Below are 22,465 nucleotides of genomic sequence, written 5' to 3'. Positions count from 1 at the left end.
GAGGCACACCCTGCAAAGGGTGGGACATTGAGGAGGCGCATGGAAAAAGAATGGGAGATAGAGACTGAGAAGGGACATATACATTGAATGGCACAGGCACACTGAGGAATAGAACATAACTAAGGAGGGACGCACATGCGTAGAGTCATTTACACTCAGGGTGGACATACATTGTGCAGAGACATATTCACTGAGGGAGCCCATAGAGACTGCACAGGGACTGGGGGAGATCTGGGTGGGTGGGAGTCTCTGAAGAAAGAGATATGCACAGAGCATTTGGAACTCTCTCACTGCTCCCTAGCCCGCTCTATTCTTCATCCCAAGGGATTTGGTGCGGGCCAACATGAGTTTTCCTTCCCTCTGGTACCGCGTCTTTCTACCGTGTTCTCCTCTCTCTCGCTTCACCCCCCGTGCCCTGAGATGGCCTGGCAGTGGTGTGAAGTGCTTTGCAAGCATACATCACATGATAGCATAACATATAGCCCATTGACAGACTTACTAATTAGTGCTGCGTCCAAGTAAAGCTTTGACCCATTCTGGTCCCTCTCTTTCTAGTCCAGTCAAAGTGCTTGTGCTGAATGAATTTGTTTCAGCCCAAATGAATTATTAAAATGATGCTTTTTGGGCTCCGAAGACATCCAAACACTACAGTCTAAAAAGTGTTAGCGCAGGTGTTCCGCGGGTTGAGCCCTTGGCAACGGGCCACTCCAGCTCCTCGTTCTCTGCACTGGTTGCCAATATGTCATGTGGCACAGCGAGTAGAGCGCTCGCTTTGACATCTGTGCAGAGCCTGTTAACGCAGGTTCGAATCCCACCACACACCGTGGGTAAGAATAAGCAGCGCTCAGATACCTGAGGGGGTTCGTAGCGCTATATAAATGCCTAATGTCATGAGGTCCCGTACTTAGCACACGATAGCGTTTCCCCTGTTGGCACCACATTTCTGAGTATCATCCGTCTCTACATCTTGGTGATCAGAAATCGAGGCGGGCTCTTGTGAGTCAGTGAACAGTATGTCAGACCTGGAATTGACTAAGAAGTGCACGTGACTAAGGGGCCTTTAAAAGACATGGGACCTATGCCACTAAAGGCATGGTCTAAGAGACGCACTGGAGTTTCCATACGTGGCATGAACGGAAGCAAAAGGTATTTTAAAACACTAATTAAAATATAATATAATTATACCCCATCAAAAAACTGATTTCAAATATAAAGATAAAATCAGATACAAATATTTCAATGCTGGTTCCAATCCTTCTGTTCTTTTGGAGGACATTGATAAACTGCATGTATTAGTTAATATTATTCAATTTAGTTAATAGTATGCAATTATTCCAATGGTAAGATTATAGCATAATCATTTTAGGAAGAAAACAAAATGTTTACTTTAGAGTGCACAAGACAAATAATCTAACTCCAATTGTATGAAACGGATGATGGGATTCTAAATATGTGGTTATACTGCCATCTAATGGATAAAAGCAGAATTGGCACTCATCTTTATGTTCCATTTTTAACCCTCTGGAAATTGGGTTGTGAACTTCTGATCAGGAAGCAAAGGCAGGGCTCGGGCTTGAGAGACCATTTGAAGCACTGTAAAGCGTTTTCACTTCTGACCCCACCCAATGGAACTCACTGCCGGTTGGTATCAGAGCCCTCCTGGGGACTAGTCAATGCTAACAAATCATGCAGATCGTATTTGATTTTTATCACCTTCTGTGAGCGACAGTGGGTCTGTAGAGGAGCAGCTGTACACATCTGCAGAAGATCCCGACACCACCACCCCTGTATTCGGGACATGAGACTGTCCGTTGCCTGACACCAGCTATCATACCAATACTGTAGCGAGTATTTAGATGGAGATACCCATTGAGACAACCCTATCAAATGTACTTCTGAAGTGATGACAGTCTACAGGAGGAACTCCCTGAAGGAATATGAGAAGGAGCTAAGTAAATGGGTGGTCAGTCATAATATCGAGAAAAAAAATGTCGAAAGACAATAATTTCGAAAAAATAATGTCGAAAAAAAAAATATTGAATTCTTTATTTTTTATTTATATATTTTTTTGGGGGGTTCGCAAGTAAAAAAAAAGGTAAAAAAAGGGTAGGGTTGAGGGGGAGCCCCCCCATTTCGAATCAAAAACGTAGTGAAAAAAAAATTCGATTTTTTTTTTTATATTATTTTTTCGAAATAATGACTTTCAACATTTTTGTATTCGATATTATCACTATAAACCAAGTAAATGAACTGATGACATCATAAGAAAGTGTGCAGGATGTCCCAAGATACTTCATGAAGATGATGTATGGATCTGAGAGGACAAATGATGAAGTAAAGAATCGAGTGAACTATCAACGTGGAAAAGAAGTAAATTACATGTTAACAAAGTGCTGCAGAAAACAGAATTTCAATAAATGTACAGATGCTGAAATGCAAGGTAGATCAAGTCATCGTATAGGCTAGCTATGAGCAGTGAATAAAATGCAGGTGAAGCCGCCATTGTACAGAAACTGGACATTGGTATCATGAAATAAATAAGTCCAAAACCATGAAGGGGGAATGAAAAGCTGTGTCGCATCAGAATAGCAGGCTTGTGGAGCTGCGTGGCGAGGCTGCCTGGCCTGAAGTCAAGATCCTAGAAATCAAGGTCAGCTATCTACTCTTAAGAAGAACAAGTTTGCGGAGGATGAACCCTCTCACGTTAAGGTGCAAGAAGGAACACAAAGGATGATAAGTTTTAATTCATTCATAGCAGGGTTGTCTAACTTTGGGCTTTGAGTTCCGGAATCCTGACTGCTTTTCAGGATATCGCTTATTAATATTGATGACAAAAATGTGCATACAATTAGATTTATTATATAAAATTCTTATCTCATGAATACTAATGAGGGGTATCCTGAAAATCCAACATGTTTCCGGCCCTCGAGGCCTGCAGTTGGACAACCCTGATTTAGATAATTTAAAGACTACAAAACGGATCAGATTGTGGTCTCTTGTCACGTGAGACAATGATGGAAATAGAGCCTGAACTTGGAGTTCCAAAAACGATAGCAAGTGTCCACACTACTGTGAATTCCCAATATAAGAATTCTGTTCAAGTCCAAGTACAAAGACAATTTCATCGCAGAAGGCATGGGTGATGAGAGATGTTTGGCTAATTGGGTGGTGAGGTAACTTTATGTCCTATCTCCCTGCACCTGGGTCTGGGCTTACGTGCTGCTAAATGAACCTAATGTTCCAGACAAGGAACAAACGTGCCAATCAATTGTATTAGTTCATATAACGAAGGACATTATAGCTTGTAAGACCAATGAGAAACTGTGCATCTGATGTTTCTGAAATGACATGCTTGAAGAGGTAGGTATAAGTTGTGCACCTGATAAATGACAGCCAATAATAATCCTAGCTTCTATATGATTGTATAGCTAGATGTTTCTCTTAACCAATACCAACCCATGATAGTTTTTCACTAGTGCCACATAGTATGATGTCATTCTGATGCATAAAGAAGTATAAGAATTGTATTTTTTGTGGAGATCATTGAGAGACTGAGCGTCCAGCCGTTGATGTTCATTGTAGCCTCCCTGTTTTAGATCATTGTTAGTACAACAGTGACTTGCCATCTTCTTTAGTTTGTCTGGGTATTTGGACTCAGAATTATTCTGGTGTAATCCCTTCCATTACGCATGTTCCAAAAGGGCCATAAGCTCAGGTCTGGCACCGAGATGCACTTCCAGGTTAACATTGAACTTAGAAGGATATTTACATGGCATCAATAAATATCCAATGACCTCTCTTGAGAAAGAGAGAATATGTCCAGCAGGACCCCACTTGTGCAATGAGAGACAGGCCCAGGCTGCATCCTTCGGAGTTTGGTCTCTGGGTTTTCAAGGGTATGTAAACAAGGGACTAGTTAGACCCATTAAAGTACAGTTTGTCCTAGGCCTCATTGCTGCTTCCCCTTCTCACCCCTCCCACCACCTCCCCTTAATATCCAGAATCCCTGAATCTCCCTACACGCTGATAAAGAGCTGCCCTGAATATTAAGATTTCAGTGCAGGCTGTTCTTGGAAGAAAGAGGTGTGCTCCGGATGAAGCCAGCAAAGCGCAAGCTTTGATGTGAATAAAGGTACCTTGATCCACTACCTCGTATCCAAGATTTAATTAGGCTCTCCCTGCTGCTCTGCGTTGCTCCATCACTCTGAGAACATACTGTTCTTCTGTGCATTTGGTGTTCTTATTCTATCTCAATCGCCGGATATACAATCTGAAAGGCCCTGTGAGGTACCAGACTTGAGGACCTTTCATTTTCAAATGTATTGACATGTGCGGAAGTGACATCACAGAAAATAACGTCATAGTCTTTGATACTCAGAGACTTCAAGGGAAGCTATACAGTGCTCTGCTGCCATTTCTATGGCCCCTAGATGATGTGGCAGACCTGAATGAGAGGGGCAGGGTGCTCTTGTATTGAGGTGTGTAGACCGGAAGTGCCAAACCTCATTTGCACTTGGTGCTAGAATGCATTGGCTCGGGGTGGGGTATGTAAGGTGTTTGTAGAGGAGTAGTGTTCTGATGTTTGATGTATCTTTAGAGGGTTCTACATCTGCTGTGTGTGTGTGGATAGCTTAGTTGGTACTAGTATTGTGTGTTGAACCAGAATCTGACGGTGTTAGTGAGGGGAGCTAATGCCCTGGTCAATTTTGTGAGAACCCAGATTACCCTGAAAACCACATACAGAAGATCATACCATGGCATAACAGGCATATAAAAGGCATGAAAGTAATGGAAAAGTGTGTGTTTGCGTGCGTGTGCGTGCGTGCGTGCGTGCGTGCGTACGTGTGTCTAGCAAATTAATGCATAGGATCTGGGACTTGGCAGATGAGGCGAATGGGCAGCCTGTATACTCCACTCACTCAAACACTCCAAAACATCTGCTTCAGGGATCAGTCTCCTTAGAGGGTCTCCTGGAGCAAGGAAGGAACCCCCTCAACCAGCTCATAATCATCAGCAGCAACTTGCACTACACAGGGGGGAGTCGGGCTGCCTTTCTGTATCAAGATAGGATTGACTGATTTGTACGCAAATATGTACATTTCTACACAATTTGGTAAGATTTCTGGGATGAGTGTAAATGTTGTCTAAGCATATATTGAGAGCTAGTTCCATAAGCTATTAAAAGCCATTGGTGTTGGCCATGTGGGCTCCTTTTGGTTGCCAGGCCATGTTTTGCCTTCCTATAACATGCAGGCCCACCATGGGCCACAGCTTGCCATCCAGTGCCTATTTTTGGACCATCCTGTCCACATATTCCTTGCCCGAAATTGTCTTGAGCTTTACCGTGGCTTCTTCAGTACCATTTCTTTGTTTTATCTCTACATGCTCTGCTTTCTTATGACAGGTAGGCCCTTAATGGTCTTTGCTTTTGCCAGCCTATAGTGCCCCATCTCACCTGCACATTCCCTGCTTCTCTTGACACACCGGCCTGATGTCTCCAGCATTACCCTTTCCCCTTCATGGTCTCCACATTTCCCCTGCATCTGCATTAATATTTCTTCCTTTAGTCTGCGTATATTACTCATCAATGTTGTTATTTTAGTATAAAGACAAAGAACACAAGGCTCTTTTTTCAATATATTTATTATAATAGTTTAGGGGGCTTCCAATTTTTGAAGCAAAGGCACAATTAGATACAATTATTGACCCGAGATCACACGCGTTTTAAGTGATGAAGCTGAGATTTGAATCCAGCCAGGAACTTGCCACTTGATCACATATCTTCAGCTCCAGTTGGTAGAAATATCTGGTCGGTTTTGCTTTGAATAATGCTATGTTATGTCGAGATAACCTAAAAATTGCACACATTACATAACAAACTAAGCTGCCAAATAAATATTTATAGAAACACGTTAAGCAAAAAGTGTATGATTACAGTGTTAATTTCCACATCTTGAAGATAAGCACCGGAACACAAAGTAATATGAGTCTAAAGCAATCATCTATTTTTTCAAATACAGTTTCTAGTGTATTTTCAGACTAAAGACGCAGAATACTAAAACAATGTCTGATAAGGTCAGCTGCTTGTAGCCAATGTTCGACACATCATCCTGCTTGTTAGATATATCATGTGAAGCAAAAGTTTCACACATATACCTCTGCATATCTGTTAGATAAGCAAACATTATGAAAATAGGGAAGTCAGATATACAGAAGCATTGGCAATGCTAATAGTTTGGCTTTTGTGTAGTCATGGGAAAGGCACTTGCCAGGGACTGCTGTAGTGATATTAACTGGCCATTGATGGTAGGTGGAGCAAATTGGTTCAATTACCTAAGCATCTAATAGCAGTGCCTGGAAAATGCCTACCACTTATTCATAAGCAAAAAACGCTAGCTTTTCTAATGCTTCTTTTAAACAGAAATTCAGTGAAGGACACAGATAGTGCTTATAAATTGAAGGCCTGAATGTAGACCTGGTGAAGATATTTTTATTACACCAGTAGCTGTGTTTACTGCTCCAAATAAGTAATTATCTCTGTCCACTGGAGACTGTTCTAAAAAAACCCTTGCAGGCATTTTGAGCGCAAAGTTTGATGGCAAGGTTTAATTAAAGCAAGTTCAAAGAGTTCACATGAGGAGGTGTTTTGTGCGGGGAGGGCCAGGAACCGAGTGGGAATGACCATAGGTTTTTGCATGGCCATGACCAGTTAATGGGTGTGAAAATAACCAAACAACACCTACAGGCTGTCTCCCCCTCTTCATATGCCATGTCTCACTATCTGTACTCTGAGGAAACAATTGTGGCTTCAGGTGGCTCTTTAGCTCCACCTAACAGCCCAAACTAAAAAGGCAGTCATTTTGCGACTCAGTTAACTTGTCATGAAAGTCAGATATATGGGAAACTAACTGAGGCTTTGTGTGGGCTTTCAGACGCCCCTCAGTTTGTATCACCCACACAATAAATAACATGTATTAGGGCCATGCCATTAACAATGCTCACACAGATTATTCAACACAAATAAAGAACGATCTATTTGAATGATTCCATGATAAGAAATAGAGTTCTAAAATGATTTGTAAGTATTCACTGGGAGACCCTGCTGAGTTTGCTCGGGAGTGGTGTCAAGTGTGACTGGTCTGTCACAGGTCTCCTCATTAAGAATTCAGTGGTGAGCCGGGGCTGCGAGGCTCAGATCAGAAATAGGCGCTGTGCCAGCGCACCGGCCAGCCCATGCCAGGCACCGGCTTGGTCCTTCTGTTCTCCCATTCTCTATATGAACTATCCTGTGTGCAATGTAGTGCTGTAGAGCCTGTTCAACAGGTATGTTTGCAATCTTGGCTGCAGTCATTGTTTAATAAATAGATTTCAGATCAAAGTCCCTGGGGACGGTTATGTTGCTCTTCTAATCTTTATAGGGAAGTCAAACATATTTCTAATTTTCCTTGCAAATGAGAGGGAGGGAAAGCAAGAAGGGGACATGGAGATAAAGAAAAATAAATAGAATGTAATAATGGTAGTAAGAAAGAGAACCAGAGAGTAAGAATCAGTAATAAAGTGTAGGAACTATTGCAAGGGGAGGGAGCAAGAGTGGACATAAAGAAAGAGTGGACATATAGAGTGGACACAAAGAAAGAAGAAGGATGGAAGGAACGTAGCGAGAGAGGGGAGGAGATAAAGGAAGGTCAACGGGAATGAACCAGCAAGAGAAAAGGGAGAGGAAAATTAGTGAAGATGGAGGAAAGATGAGAAGGAGAAAGCAAGGGAGGAATGTATTTATTTATTTACTTATAGTGCACCGGAGCCCGCGGGCACCAGGGCGCAATGGAGCAGAGGGATCAACTCATACACAGAGGGTCAGGCCAGAGAGTCATTCAAAGAGCACTGTTTTCAATCGTTTCCTGAACATCATGGGATTTCTGTATCCACACAGATCCTTCAGAAGTCTATTCCATAGTCGTGCTACTTGCACTTGAAACGACCTGCCAAGGCCCTTCACCAGTTTTCTCTTAGGGATGGCCAAGCGAATCGAGTCACTGGATCTCGTTATTCTCTTAGAGCAAGAATAGAAGGAAGGGAAAGAATGAGTGTGAAAGGGAAAGAGGAAGGAAGGAAGGAAGGAAGGAAGGAAGGAAGGAAGGAAGGAAGGAAGGAAGGAAGGAAGGAAGGAAGGAAGGAAGGAAGGAAGGAAGGAAGGAAGGAAGGAAGGAAGGAAGGAAGGAAGGAAGGAAGGAAGGAAGGAAGGAAGGGAGGGAGGGAGGGAGGGAGGGAGGGAGGGAGGGAGGGAGGGAGGGAGGGAGGGAGGGAGGGAGGGAGGGAGGGAGGAAGGAAGGAAGGAAGGAAGGAAGGAAGGAAGGAAGGAAGGAAGGAAGGAAGGAAGGAAGGAAGGAAGGAAGGAAGGAAGGAAGGAAGGAAGGAAGGAAGGAAGGAAGGAAGGAAGGAAGGAAGGAAGGAAGGAAGGAAGGAAGGAAGGAAGGAAGGTACAGACATGGATTTAAGTGGGCCAAGGATTGCCAGGACTCAGCCCTAGCATTCTTCAAATATTGCCCTCGAGACTGGGCTCATTCGGGGCTCTCAGAACTGGCCACAGATGTTTTCCCCACAATAATGTATATAAAAAGATAATTGTCAATACTGCTCTTTACCAGCAGATGTCACTCAAAGCAATGTTTACATTCAAACAATCGGTTAAAGCCATTTGGAACATTGTTTGATTTTTGCAATACATTGGGCCTCATTACACGGACGGCGGTAAGGGTTAACGGTCACTGTTAATGGCAACGGTGACCGTTAACCCTTACCGCCGTACTACGAGGTCCCTTTGCGGGTTGGAGGATTTAACGCCTGCTTCTTGCAGGCGTTAAAATCCAACCCGCTAAGGGACCTCGGAGCTAATTACGGCACCGCAAAATTGCGGTGCCGTAATTAGCACCTTCCCCATTTCCATAGAGCCCTATGGGGCAGAAATGGGAATGGGGAAGGGCAATGGTGGAAGGGGGATTTACCGCCCCTCCAACCTTGGAATGGGGCGGTAAATCCCCTTTCCGCCAAGGCGGTGCCGGTATTTTACCGGCATGAGCCATGGCGCTAATAGCGCCATGGCTCACCGCCTACCGTGTAATGAGGCCCACTGTATTAAAGTAGTGTCACTACCATGATTTTAATTAGTACATAATAATCATGGATTTCCTTCAAATGAATTGATGGAATGCATGGTGCATTTACCTATTTTGCTTTGGAGTTCTGGTTTATATTTGCACATATTTATTTTCGTCAATATTTGTACAGCATATGAATTATATTTAATACCTCTACCTTTTGTTGCACGCCCCACCTCTTTTAATGGTTTATTTGCTGCCTGAGATTTGAGGCTGCATCAGGCTCTTTTTAGGCTCTGCTCCCAAATATTGCATCAAAACACTTTAGAGTCTCCCCTGATTCCATACCCCACGTACAGCACTGAGGGCATTCCAGCTTTGCGGGGCAGGGACACCACTCACCTGGTGGGACGGGTGACTTGTGCATCTTGAAAGAGGGTGTAGGTCCGCTTCCCACTGAAGATGAAGGGGTCCACCGCTACCCCATCGATTGCAGCGTACGCCTTATCTACTAGCCCAAAGGCCTCCATCATGTCATATCCTAGGAGAAGAGCGAGGAGTGAACACAGAGAGGAGACAAAAAATGGGGAGAAATATATATTTTTTTATTGTGTATTGATTATTGTGTTTTGATCAAAACCATGATCATTCACAAAATTGAAAACGAACATAATAAACACAGTACAATTTTCCAGTCACATGTATACTTAAAAGAGATGAAGAAGTAAACAAAATACAGATCCTTAAATTCCTTATGCAAATCCTAAAAAACATTATTGTAAAATCAATTCAAGCATATACCAATACTAAAATATGGTATTCATTTTTCGAAATTCATTCAGATCTACTACTACTATCAAAAAATTAATCCTCTATAGATAATAGAATTGCAACAGATTAAACAGATTATTTCATTAACATAAAATCAATCCACTTTAGTAATACCCAGTAAACGTAGCATCCAAACTTTCTCAGTGGTTAAGAAAAGTTCCTGCCCTGCATTCATACAGTCCCAAATTTCTTCTTTAGTAGCATCGGAACACATTATAAAAAAGCACCCTAAATATTTTGTTCTGATCCTAATCAGCATTGGACATTCCACTAAAATGTGTTTCAAAGTTTGGATAGCACCGGCATCACAAAGAGCAAATATTATCGCTCCCATTCCTATTTTTAGAGCGGATCTATAGAATTTCCTCAGTTGCCAATCAATGTAAACGGAAACGCAGACATTGTTGCCTGCCAGTGGAGCAGGAAAATTGGATAAGATATTTAGGTAAAGAACCCAGAGGTTGATCTATTTTTGTGAACAAGGAAAGGACTTTATATGATCTAGTTAACGCAATCGTGTCAATCCAATCCATTTCCTTCACAGTCTTTTTTACTCCAACTGGATTGTCCACTAAATCTTACCATCCCTGCCCACAGTGATCAAGCAAACGCAATATACGTCCTTTCATGGTGATCAATAAATAGGATGTTTCTTTATTTAATTCCACATTGAGAACATCATACAAGATGTTTTTCTTTGGGGAGTACATTTTAAATATACATTTTGTGATAAACGAGAACAGGGCACATAGAATACGGTGCCACCATTGAGTAACATGATACCAAGTGCTGTGATTGACTGTGCCCGTGTTCATAGTTGCAAACATTATTCTTCTTGGGGTTTGCAGCTGAAAACTATGCCAGAAGCAGGATCCACAGTGGAGGAGTGGGGGATCGGACAGATCCTGTGGAGTTACTCATTAGATGGACCTCCAGATATCTTGGACTTCAACTCCTATTATTCCTAACTAGCATAGGAATTGTGGAAGGACCATGGGAGTTGTAGTGCAAACATATGGCAGGCCACATATTACCATATGAGACACATAATGATGCCCTGATCAGAGCATTGCGAACAGGTTGAAAAGGCATTTTTGAAAGAATGGCACTTAAACCCACAATCAGTGTAGGAGGTGTAGCCTGAGTATGCATAGGTAGAGCACAGACAGAGTTGTACCAAGTCATTTGGCTTGATTCAAAGACAAACATGAGCCAAACCGGCAGAACACAAAACCCAAACCTGACGTCATGTCTCTCCAGACCTACAACACAAAACCCATACCTGGCTTACTGCCCCTATACCCACAACACAAAACCCATACCTGGCTTTCTGCCTACCAAACCCACAAAATAAATCCCAAACCTGGAATCCGGCCTGCCTATACTCACTACACAAAACTCAAACCCGGGTACACCCTACCCCACACGTACAGTACAAAACAATATCAGCCATCCTGCCACCCCAACTCCCTCTCTCACCCGACCTCTCAACACATGGCCTTAACCGACCTGAGGACATCTGGCTTGCCCAGCACTCCTGCTGTACAAGTATATTGTTTGCTGAAGCATCCACATGGAGGGGCATGATAGAGTAGTTTAAACCAGAAAATGGTGCCGAAGGAGCTGCTTACTGTCGATGGAGTGAGCACAAGATAGACCAGGCATGCCTCACAAGGACACCCCAATGGTTGCAGCCGCCACAGTATGAATGACAATTAACTTACATTACTTCTTCATTGTTTAGATGTACATAGATGGGGCAGCATGTATCATATTCCACCAGAGACTATTACAGTGGATCTATGTGTTCTTAACGAAAAATGTAATATCAAAAACATTTTCAACAAAAAGAAAATACCCAAAAAAGACTGAATGTCCAACCCCTCAAACTCCCTGTTTCCCTATGATTATAACCCCACCCTAATCCCCTCCCCATCCGTTTCAATCCCGTACCCTACCCCATATATATTTTTCATTTCAAACAAAATCGGTATTTTCTATTCATTAAAAAAGTTATTTGTTATTTTATATTTGTTATTATCACTGGATACCATTACAGTACCTGACAACAAGCCGTGGCAAAGGCGATAGTTTGGGCTGTTTTAGTTTTTTTATTGTATTTTACATTTATTGGTAAGAATGCAGTAAATACTTGGCGTCTACTTAGCCAGTACTTCCGAACTTGGCCGCAAATTATGGTTTGCAGAAAAATTACATTGGTAATAGACATAGAAAAAATCTTCTCTTCACTGCACTGTACAGACATGTTCTTCAGTATGTGTATTACTAATGTAACTTGTCAGCAAATGCTAGGCTTGGAAATTGGATGGTAAGCATGGTGGCAGGAGCGCAGGTCCGCTAAGGTGGTAGGGAGAAGGGGTTGAGCTAAAATGGGAGGTAGTAGGCAAGGATGAGCATTGTAGGCATGGATGATCTAGTATTAGTGGAGGGTGGCAGAGGTGACCTAGCAAGGGTGAATTGGTGGAGATAAGTAGGGGTGAGGTAGGATGGGTAGTCGAGTGGTGAGTATGGCTGAGTGTGTGGACAGTGATGGGGTAAAAGAAGTGGAGGTAAAGTGGGGTTTGATAGAATGGGGTTGTGGTTAAGCAGAAGTGGGCTAAGGTGGGGGAGTGTTGGAAATAGGCAAGTGTGAGGTAGTGTGGGCAGGGATAAAGCAAAGATTGTGTGGATACAGTGGTGGAAGGTGGGGTGGGTGTCCGTAGAGTGGGAGGCTCTGGGGTAGCGATGATTCTGGAATAGAGGAGCAAGGAAGGGTTGGAGTAGGGGGAGTTAGGGAGGGTGAGTAGGGATAGAGATGGGTGAGGGGCGGTTGGTGGGGTAGGGGTGAACAGATGCAAGGATAGAGTGGGGGTTGCATAAAGTGGGGGTAAAGGAGGTAGGTGTGGGCAGTGAGGTTGGGTAGGTTGAGTGGACTGCATTGTGTTTGAGGGAGTTGATCAAATTAGTGGTTTAAATGGGCATTGTGGATGTATGATGTGGATTGGGGTTGTTGGCTAGTGGGGGTGTGGAGTGTGGTGTTGAGATATAGCATGGTGGTGTGGAGATGGTGGAGTGGTAGTGTGGAATAATGGGGTAGTCTGGTGTATGAAGTAGTGGTGTGGGGTGGTGTGTTGGTGTGGAGTGGTGCGCTGGCATGGGTGATGGTGGAAAAGAATGCTGATGTTGAGTAAGGTGGTGCGGAAGTCGGTTGTGGTTGTGTAGAGTGGTGGAGTGGGAGTGTGGGTGTGGAGGTGTGCAGTTGTCGGGTGCAGTGGGCTATGGAGGGGCAGTGTGGATGTGTAGAGTATTGGTGTGTAGTGAGGTGTGGCATGGGGTGCGGTGGTCGTATGAAGTGGTGATATGGAAAAGGGATGGGATGGAATATTATGGTGGTGTGGGATGGAGTGTAGGTGTGAAGTGTTGGTGCAGGGTTGCGGTTTGGTTCAGAGCGGGGTCTGCAGAGAGTGGGGTCTCTCTCCTCTGCAGGTGCCTCCCTCTGGAATGGCCCCCCTGCCCACCTCAAACTTGAGTCTGACCACCTGAAGTTCCAGAAGCAGCTCAAAACGTTCCTCTTTCCCTCTGCTTTCTCTCTACCTCCCCTGCTGGCCTACATGACCTATCTGCCCGCTGTTCCAACTGGTTGTTTGGCTCGCATCAGAGTCGCACTGGGTGCCAGACTCTTTCATGATCAGTCACCCTTGCACTGGCTCCGGGCCTACCATGCACTTAGAGGCTCTAACTGTAACCCTATAGTCCCTGTCTCCTTGCACTACCCAGAGACGTGCTGCCCTGGCTGCATTTACTCAGAGCATTGTTGCCCTTTATTCCCCTCCCCACTCACTCCCCCCTTACCCTTCTCCTTGCACTTCTGACTCTCGCACGTGCACAATCTGAATGACACAAGGCCTAGTAAGAACATTTGTCTTGTCCTCCATCTGTTTTCCCTCCCTTGTCTTGTTGCGCCTAGAAACCCTTGTGTACAGGCATCTTATAAATGACTTATCATAACAACGGGTGAGGTTTGATGGGGTGGTGAGGTGAAGTGAAGTATGGAGCGGTGTGGTGTGTGGAGTAGGGGTGGTGTAAGGTTGTGATGTGGAGTGGTTAAAAACCCAACACATCTTTAAATGAAGTCCAAAATAACCTGCTTACAACGGAAAAAAAGCAACAAAACAAGCCACACAGTGGTAGAAACTGATTAGAAACCAGACCACATAAATATGAACTAGGCAACATTAATTGAAAGAAAATGAAGACATTACTACCTTTACAACTTACACATACTGATACAAAGGATAGTTAAAGACAAGCTGTGGGTTCGCAAAAACAGTCTGTGCGCTAGTTATCACTGATTAGAATAAGAGTTCCATCAAGGAATTGTTTCTAGAATATCAGCAGCATTACCACCCACGCAGCCAGACCACCCTGGCTGGAAACGAAAATTGGTAGAAGATGGGGTGAGGTGGAGATGCGCTAGATATTGCAACAGTAATACACTCAAATAATAGAATTGATGCTTTAATAGAACAGAAACAGCCGACACGTGTTTCGACACGCTGGTCGTTCTCAAGGCTGAGTAGTTTGTAGAACATAATATAACAACAACAAAAAAGAAGAAAAAAGAAGGAATTACAAATCAGAATTGATACAGACATTAACAATATCATCGCATACACAGAAAAATTAGCAATTGAATTTAGAACGAGACAGATATATCACAACATTTTGTATAATACAAAAAGAAAAAATATTTTTGTTGGCATACCGTGAACCAGGGTTGAAGAGTGGAGTACACGAGGTGGAAGCAGTTGCAAGAATTAAAAACAGATCAGAAATTATATGATGAGTATAATCATTTTTGAAAATGTTAAGCCTGTGAGTACAATACTGAAATGGTGATCCTATTTAAGGTATATAGCAGTCAGAGTATAAAAAATATGCATATAAAACGGGACAGTTCCCTTGGATAGTGCGCAGAGACACCGGAGCCACCAACCATGCACTGAAAACACCAATCACTCAATAATTGTATAGAGAAAATGCCTTGAGGTAACAAAAAGGTCATCAATGGCCCTTGAAAGATCAGAAGAAAATTCTGATAGAATAAGACTAGAGTCCAAACTGAATACATTAGTAAACAATCTAGACTTACCGTACGAAGAATGAATATGTTGATAAATCAGGATGGGGTGATCCCTAAACCAAAATAACCATGGGTAAATATGAAGGGAACACTCAGTAGGCGAAACCAATAATTGTGCAAAGAACCAACACTGCAGGTGAAAAATAACAGATTGCCATACCTCGAAAGAAGGAGGCGATGTGAAACTCAATGGAACATCACATACAGAAGACAATCCCTGCCGTAATGGCCGCACATGTATATTACCTTCGAAACAAAAATTAACAGAACCGTAAGGATACTGATTGTAAAGCAAAAATGCAATAATGCTGGTGCGTGGCTAACAAAGTACTTACTCGTAAATCGAGCGAACAGATAACACGGAAATCCCCGAAAGCAGCTATCCGGGGGAAAGAAGGGCAAGAAATACGAGAACGCAGCCGACGTCACGGCGGTGACGTCGGCTGCGTCGCAAGGATCGGGCGTCGCGTGAATGACGTCAGATGTAAACACATAATGTGTGCTAGCGTACTCGGTGTTTACTGACTGGTAGAGCTGTTGTTGTACAAAAGTAAGACATATTAGTCAATATGGAAGAAAAACAACACAAGCTAGAGATATATGGTAAAGGTGCCGTCATGCAATGTTTAGTGGCTCCGGCGTAGTGCAACCCCATTCACCAGTTTGGGACATAGAGCTCAATATGAAATAAACAATAAAATGTTATAAAAAGACAGACATCTCATTATCGGTATTGAGACCCCGCGTGGTGCACCGTAATAGACAAATAAGTTTGGCCTCCATTTGGCGTAGTTTCAATTGAAGATACAAAGGATGTTGACGATTCAGGTGACAGAAATGTAGGCCCATATGGCTAACAAAATTTGCCAAATGAGAGAGGCTAACTGGGAAACAACTTTGTACTGTGGAAAGTTCTTTATTCTTGTGATGGCTAAAATATATGAGCACAATGGTTGTTATTCTCCTGTATGGGAGTGGAGTGTTGACTGCCAGGTGACTTATTGTGAGGACATCTGTATGTTGTCAGTGATACTACACTGTTTCTTCTCCATGTTATTAATCCCTTATGGCAGAAAGTCTAACATTCTACTTATGGCCAAAGGATATCCTCTCATTATCTCATGAACTCACATCAGTGAAAGGATATCCTCTCATTATCTCATGAACTCACATCAGTGAAAGGATATCCTCTCATTGTCTCATGAACTCACATCAGTGAAAGGATATCCTCTCATTATCTCATGAACTTGCATCAGTGAAAGGATATCCTCTCACTATCTCATGAACTCACATCAGTGAAAGGATATCCCCCCAATCAAACAGTGATAAGTGAATCTTCGAGACAAATCCAATTCTCAGTACATAAACCGTGGAATTGGTGGGTGGATAAATCACCTGCGAGAAAAGGGAGGGGGGATAAACATCACAATGTGGTTTAGTAGTAATTAGCATAGAATCAAAGAGCATTTTTGTAACATGAGAATGACCACAGAATTCTATATATGCAATATGTCTCTGAAAGGGCTTCAATCAGGGAAGACTTCTGAGCACCTAATGCACACTGGGATCTCTGCTCTTTTCATTGGTCACAGCACTCAACCTAACAGTAAAATGGCTGCACACTAAATGGCAAATATGCCCATTCGAGGTTTTGACTGTTACGGTTAACCCCAGGAGGATGTCTGATTTCCCTAAATCTTCAAAGATTTTGTTCAATCGTTCAGTCTTTTCCCTCCTCCCAAAGCATATAGGGAAATCATGCAGGCTGCCTGAGGACGTCTCATTTCCCTGGCGCGTAATCTCCTGAAGTGAAGAGTACTTGCTCATAGGAGCACAGGTCCAGCACTGATTTCTGCAAGACCACAGTCCTCCTCATTTCCGCATGAGGACACAGGTGAACTGCTTAATTTGTTAATGGCAGGGAACCCTCTTTCCCACACAGCGCAGGCAGTTTGTAGTGTCTATGTCTACAATGGCAAGCGTCTGCCTTGCCCTATCACATTGAGTTGCCTTATGCCATGCAGTTCCTGATGGCAACAAGCATTGTGCCACTTGGGCTGTGATAGCCCAGGTGTGCATTTTCATGGAAATTATCATCTTATTGGCTCAAATATTGTTAAACAAGCCCTAATTAGTGGGCATTGGGCAAGACATAACAATCAGTGGTCCTGCAAATTGATGCCACAAGTGTTGTCAGTCGCCATGCCAACCAGATATTTTGATGCCAGCACCCTGTGTTCTCTGTATCATTGTGTCATCGATTTTGACCATATTGTGGTGCTTTGCGCCACCGACATGAATTAAAACAAAACTAAAAATGGCATGTCATGTAACAACACCAGATCTACTGTTCTCGGGTCTCCCTCACCCCATCGTTAAAGCATCTGTTTTGTCGTGTGCCCTCCGGTTTCATTTTGGGGGCATTGGCTCCTCCAGAAGTGTGCAGCACGGTCCAGTAATAGGGCAAGGTTCTAGCAGGCACGTTCTATGCAAAGCGAGACGCTCATTGCTGGCATCGCCTATGTGTTGTAGATCCTTGATGTCCAGAAACAATGGCGGAAACCTGTGCGTGTGCCCACCCCTACACACAGAACAGACCATCAGCCCAATATTCTCAGATTCGAGGTGCTGAACAAACAGGCTGGGGCAGGAAGTTATGATGTCATCAAGTGTGCACAATTACACTAGTGCTTTGGTAAAAAGTACACTTTTTTTTATTTTGAGTGGAAAACGAAGGCAAATATTACTGGATAGCAACGCAAAACGTATGGCATTTTTGTGAGGAAGTTAGCCTTGTACATGCACTCACAGTGTCAGCACCTGACTAGATCAGGGCACTGCTCTCATTCTGGGCGCTATGCAATGGTGTGAACTACAATGACACGCTGGAGCTGATTTAGCTTTGTGTTGAACGCTACAAAGCTGCCAAAGGGCATTAAGTTAGATCAGTGAGTTCTGGGCTTGTTTCTACAATCTGCAGGTCAGTGGTTTACATTTTGAGGGAACCAATGCAGCCATTCATCTGACTCAGGTTGATTCAGTACCATTGAGTTGTAGAGCTGGGCGAGACCGGCGGGGCTCCTCAGGGTGTTCCGGGGCAAAGCTGCGGCTCCGCCCTGACCCCTCTCTCGGGTCAGGGCATGGCCAAAGCCAGGATTGACCAGGAGCCTCGTCCGCTGCCCCCACCCACAACAGAAGAAAAAAGGTGTTTAATTGATGTGCTGACAGCACTTACAGGAGCATGCCTGCCTGACTTCCTGTCCCGATGGCCTGACTTTCTGTACCGTCCCAGCTACTTACTGATTGGCTTAGACCAGACAGGAGTGCTTCCTGGTGTGACAGTGCAGCGGCTGGCCACAAATGCAAATGTATGTGAGCACAAAGAGGTGTGCTAGGTCCCCTTGTCATCTCCCAGGCCCCCACCCTGGCACTGCCCCTACTCCGCACCCCCCAATGGCATTACCTTCTTTCCCCTGCCCTAGCTCCCCTCCCCATCCCAAGCACGCAGGTGCTCCCTTTAGTATCTCCTGTGAGGTGTTGAATCGCCTGTATCTTATAGCAGTATAATCCATTACCTGCCTCATGGATACTCAGAATGTTTAGGGAAGACCTGAGGGGAGAGTTCTGGAGTGCGGTGAGAGACAGTTGGAGAGAGAGCAGAAGGGAGAGCAACATGGAGCAGGAGCGTTCAGAGGTTTACTAGTAAAGAAGTTTACTTTATATTACCTGGATGTGCAGGTCCACCTTGAACATGATGGCAACGAGTTGGTCTTCGACACATTGAGACCCTGCTGCCAGGACTGTGTGAAGCAGCTTCACCAACCATTGTGCACTCGCAATGCATGTTCTGCCTGCGGCACGGAGACTGGTGAAAGGCCATACGGAGAATGACTGGAGAAAAGGCTTCCTACCCAGCATTGGCATCAAGTCCCTGCATGCTTCTACGTGGGCAGTGTGAGTCCACGCTCAACCACTGTTCGGTATTGCAGAAGGGACAAGCGACACGAGGTGAAAGTTGTATCATTGCACACAAAGGTCACATGGCCGGAGCAACGTGACAAGACATTTGTGCCATTGAGCTCGAAGCCCACAGGGAAAGCAAGGGCCTCATCCCTTTCTTCTCCTCAGGGTGCTGCGGGGCAAAGAAAAAAGGAAATAACCCTACAACATGACTGGTAAACATGTGTGCATAGTCAGATAGCGAGGTGGATCCACTCGTCACAGTGATTGCCATAATGCCACAATCCAACTGCGAATAACGAGCAAGTCCATAGTGACCTACTTAGCCCAGTATTAGAACACTGGTTCGTGGATTTTAGCATTAACTCTTGTTAACGGTGAATAATTACCTGAAGGAGGCACAACACACGGTGGGAGGACTGTGAAACATACATGCACAGCATCATGCAGAATGTACAGGGCCAACGATGTTCATGGCACATCCAGGTGCCCCAACATAAAGTGGGGAACAGGGATGAAGGGCTTTCTTCATTATTCAAGAGCAACATGCAGAGGAAATGTGGGAATGGACAGGAAGGTGTCCTTGCTCATGCACTTTCTTGGGTATGAAGTACAGAGGATTTACGATACCTTAGCTGAACTGGATGATGGTGAATGTGTGAGTGAAAATGCCAACGAGCTAGAGTGTGCGCCAAATAAATTGGATAAGCACTTCAACCCCAAAGTCAGCACCATTGGAGAGCGGTGTAACATTGCCATGTGTGAGCAACTACAAGGAGAGTGTGTTGAAGAATATGTGACAGCTCTCAGAGAGGTTGCAGGGACATGCAATTTTGGAAACAAGTTTACTGAACACATACGAGATTAATTTATGGTAAAGTGAAATCAGGACAAGATAAGGGAGGAACTGTGGCTTAAGGATGACTGTTCACTGGATGTAGTGCTTGTGATAGCAAAGAAGGTAGAAAACTATTTAAGCTGTTTAGAGACACTTGCAAAGGTACCTGAGAAGGAGGAGTTGAAAATATTCTGGAGGGCCAAGACAAATGTACGCTCCAAAAAAATACATGGGGGAAGGAAGGATAAGAAAGAAAATCACAAAGAAAATGGTTGGAGAGGATGGGTGAGTTTCTCACATGAAAAAATGTGTCATAGATGTGGGAGCAGAGTACACCTCTCTCGTTGGCTGAAGTGTCTGAGGAGGAAAGTGATATGTAAGAAGTGTAAAAAATGGGGACATTATGCAGAAAAGTTAAGCAGATTCTAAAAATACTGATGAAGTTGCAGGAGCAGACATTTGTCCCATAAGTTTGGTGGGGGGGGGGTGTGAGAGTGAAGATGAAAGTCCCATTGAAGAAGTACTTGTAAATGGCACAGCACGGTGGCTGATTTGGAAGCAAAGGTTGCCCTACTTTTGAGGGATGTGTGGGAAAAGGTATTACATGGGGGTGAGGACAAAGTGATGCCTTTGGTTATTTCATGGACAAATTAGAGTTTAAGGGGAGGACAGTGATTGGGAAGAAACTAAAGATAAGATTAGACCCTAAGACATATGAGCAAGTGTTGGCAACTACAGAGAGTTGAAATGCAAATCTGGAAGTATTGAAGTTCCCCAAAGTTTTTTCTCACAAAATATGAAAATTTAAGGGAATAGTACATAAGATAATTCTGAAGGAAAAAGCAACTCCTGTTGTAGCTAAATTGCAGTCAGTATCTTTAGCTCTGAGGGACATTGAGAAAAAGGAATTGAAGAAATGATGCAATGCCGGGATAATATAACAAGCAGAAGAGGTAGAGTTGCTGTCTCCTCTACTTGTTGTAGCCAAGAAAGTGAATGGAGATGGGAGATTGTGTGTAGATGTGCGTACATTGTGTGACTGCATACTAGTGGAGGGACATCTGTTGCCTAATATGGGAGAACTGCTCAGTCTTACTGGAGAGAATAGTGTTTTTACGAAAATAGATTTAGCTTCTGCATACCATAAAATTGAATTACATCCCAAATCCATGAAGTACACAGCATTCATATAACATGACTTAGTGTCATCATCGTCTGTATTCCAGAAAGTGATGTACAAGTTCAGGGATGTGGAAAATGTGTTCTGTTTTCAGGATGACAAATTGTTTTGTGAGAGAGATGCATTGGAACATGAAATTACTTTTGAAAGATTTCTGAGTATGTTGAGTGAGAAGGGACTCACTGTAAAGAAAGACAAATGTTTGTTCAAGAAAGAAGAAGTAGAATATTTAGGGCATGTGATATCTAAAGGGGGTGTTAAGCCAAAGGAAGAGTTGGTTAACACCATAAAGGAGGTGAAAGTACCTAAGTTCAAAAGTGAGGTCATTTCTTGGCCCTGTTGAATTCTATCAAAAGTATCTAATAAAACTTCTCAAAGAAAGAGAAAGGGATGAGTAAAATGTTGAGGAGGAGGGCTTAATTTCAGTGGAATGATCAATGTGAAAGGGAGCTCAAAGTCATAAAAGATGATATTAATTTGGCAAAACTGCTGCGTCAGTTTAACACCAGAGATAACACCATAGTAACTACAGATATGGGCTATACCGGCTTAGGACCAATGTTATCCAAAATAAGGAGTAATGGGGAAGAAGTGATCATTGCACATGCATCAAGAGTTCTCAAGGGAGCTGAGCGAAGGTACTCAGTCATAGAGAAAGAGGCGTTAGAATGTGTCTGGCATGTAGAGAGGTTTCAAAGCTATGGATGGGGCCAAAGTCTAAATTAAGAAAAGATCACAAACTGCTCAAAGCTGTGTTTGAAAATAAGTATCAAGAAAATTTGCGAGTTGGATAACACGCATGCAATGTCATGACTTTGTAGTAAAAGTGTTGTCAGGTCGAAGAAATATGTTGCAGATAACTTGTGAGTATGCGATGAAGAGAAACGGGAAGTGAAGCAGTGGTGTTGAATGAACAAGTTTATGTCACTCACAATGAGATAATTTGGAGGAGACAGTGGGAAGCAGAATGTGAAAGTGCATGTGTCAAAGACATGAAGGAGTATGTGAAGGGGAATTGCCCAAAAGAAAACTTTGTTGCGAGAAGAGCTGAAGAAATTCTGCGAGGTAAGGAGCAAATTCATTGTAGAGAATAATTTATCGATCAGGAAGGGTGGTAGCTTCAAATGGACTACATGGTAAGCTGGTTGAGATTGCCCAGGAGGTGCACATAGGAGTAACTAAAACGAAGGATGTGTTGAGGGTGGATCACTGGTGCTCTGTACTCAACAGGTTTGTGGAAAACAAACTAAAAGCATGTGTCAGTTGTGAAGTGGAGAGGAGAATGAGAGGGAGAGAGCAAACTCTAGTTGTGCTTGAGTGGCCTAGGTGGGTTTGGGAAGATCTTCCAATGGACATCCTAGGTCTTCTAAGGAAGGGGACGCAGAGCAAATGTATGCATTGGTGTTGGAGGATTT

At 43.5% G+C, this 22,465-nt stretch overlaps 1 protein-coding gene across 1 annotated transcript in view; it reads right to left on the bottom strand.

The window, feature by feature from the left end:
- COL20A1 (collagen type XX alpha 1 chain) overlaps positions 1-22,465 on the bottom strand; it is a 686,383-nt gene that overhangs the window by 227,629 nt on the left and 436,289 nt on the right. The window contains exon 25 of the mRNA XM_069650801.1: positions 9,501-9,639. Coding sequence (XP_069506902.1) covers positions 9,501-9,639 — 139 coding nt within the window. The remainder of the gene's footprint in view (positions 1-9,500; positions 9,640-22,465) is intronic.

The sequence above is a fragment of the Ambystoma mexicanum genome, chromosome 3p, assembly GCF_040938575.1.
Source record: "Ambystoma mexicanum isolate Mex_15411 chromosome 3p, UKY_AmexF1_1, whole genome shotgun sequence".
NCBI classification, from domain to species: Eukaryota; Metazoa; Chordata; class Amphibia; order Caudata; family Ambystomatidae; genus Ambystoma; species Ambystoma mexicanum.
This window is presented reverse-complemented; position numbering and strand designations above follow the sequence as displayed.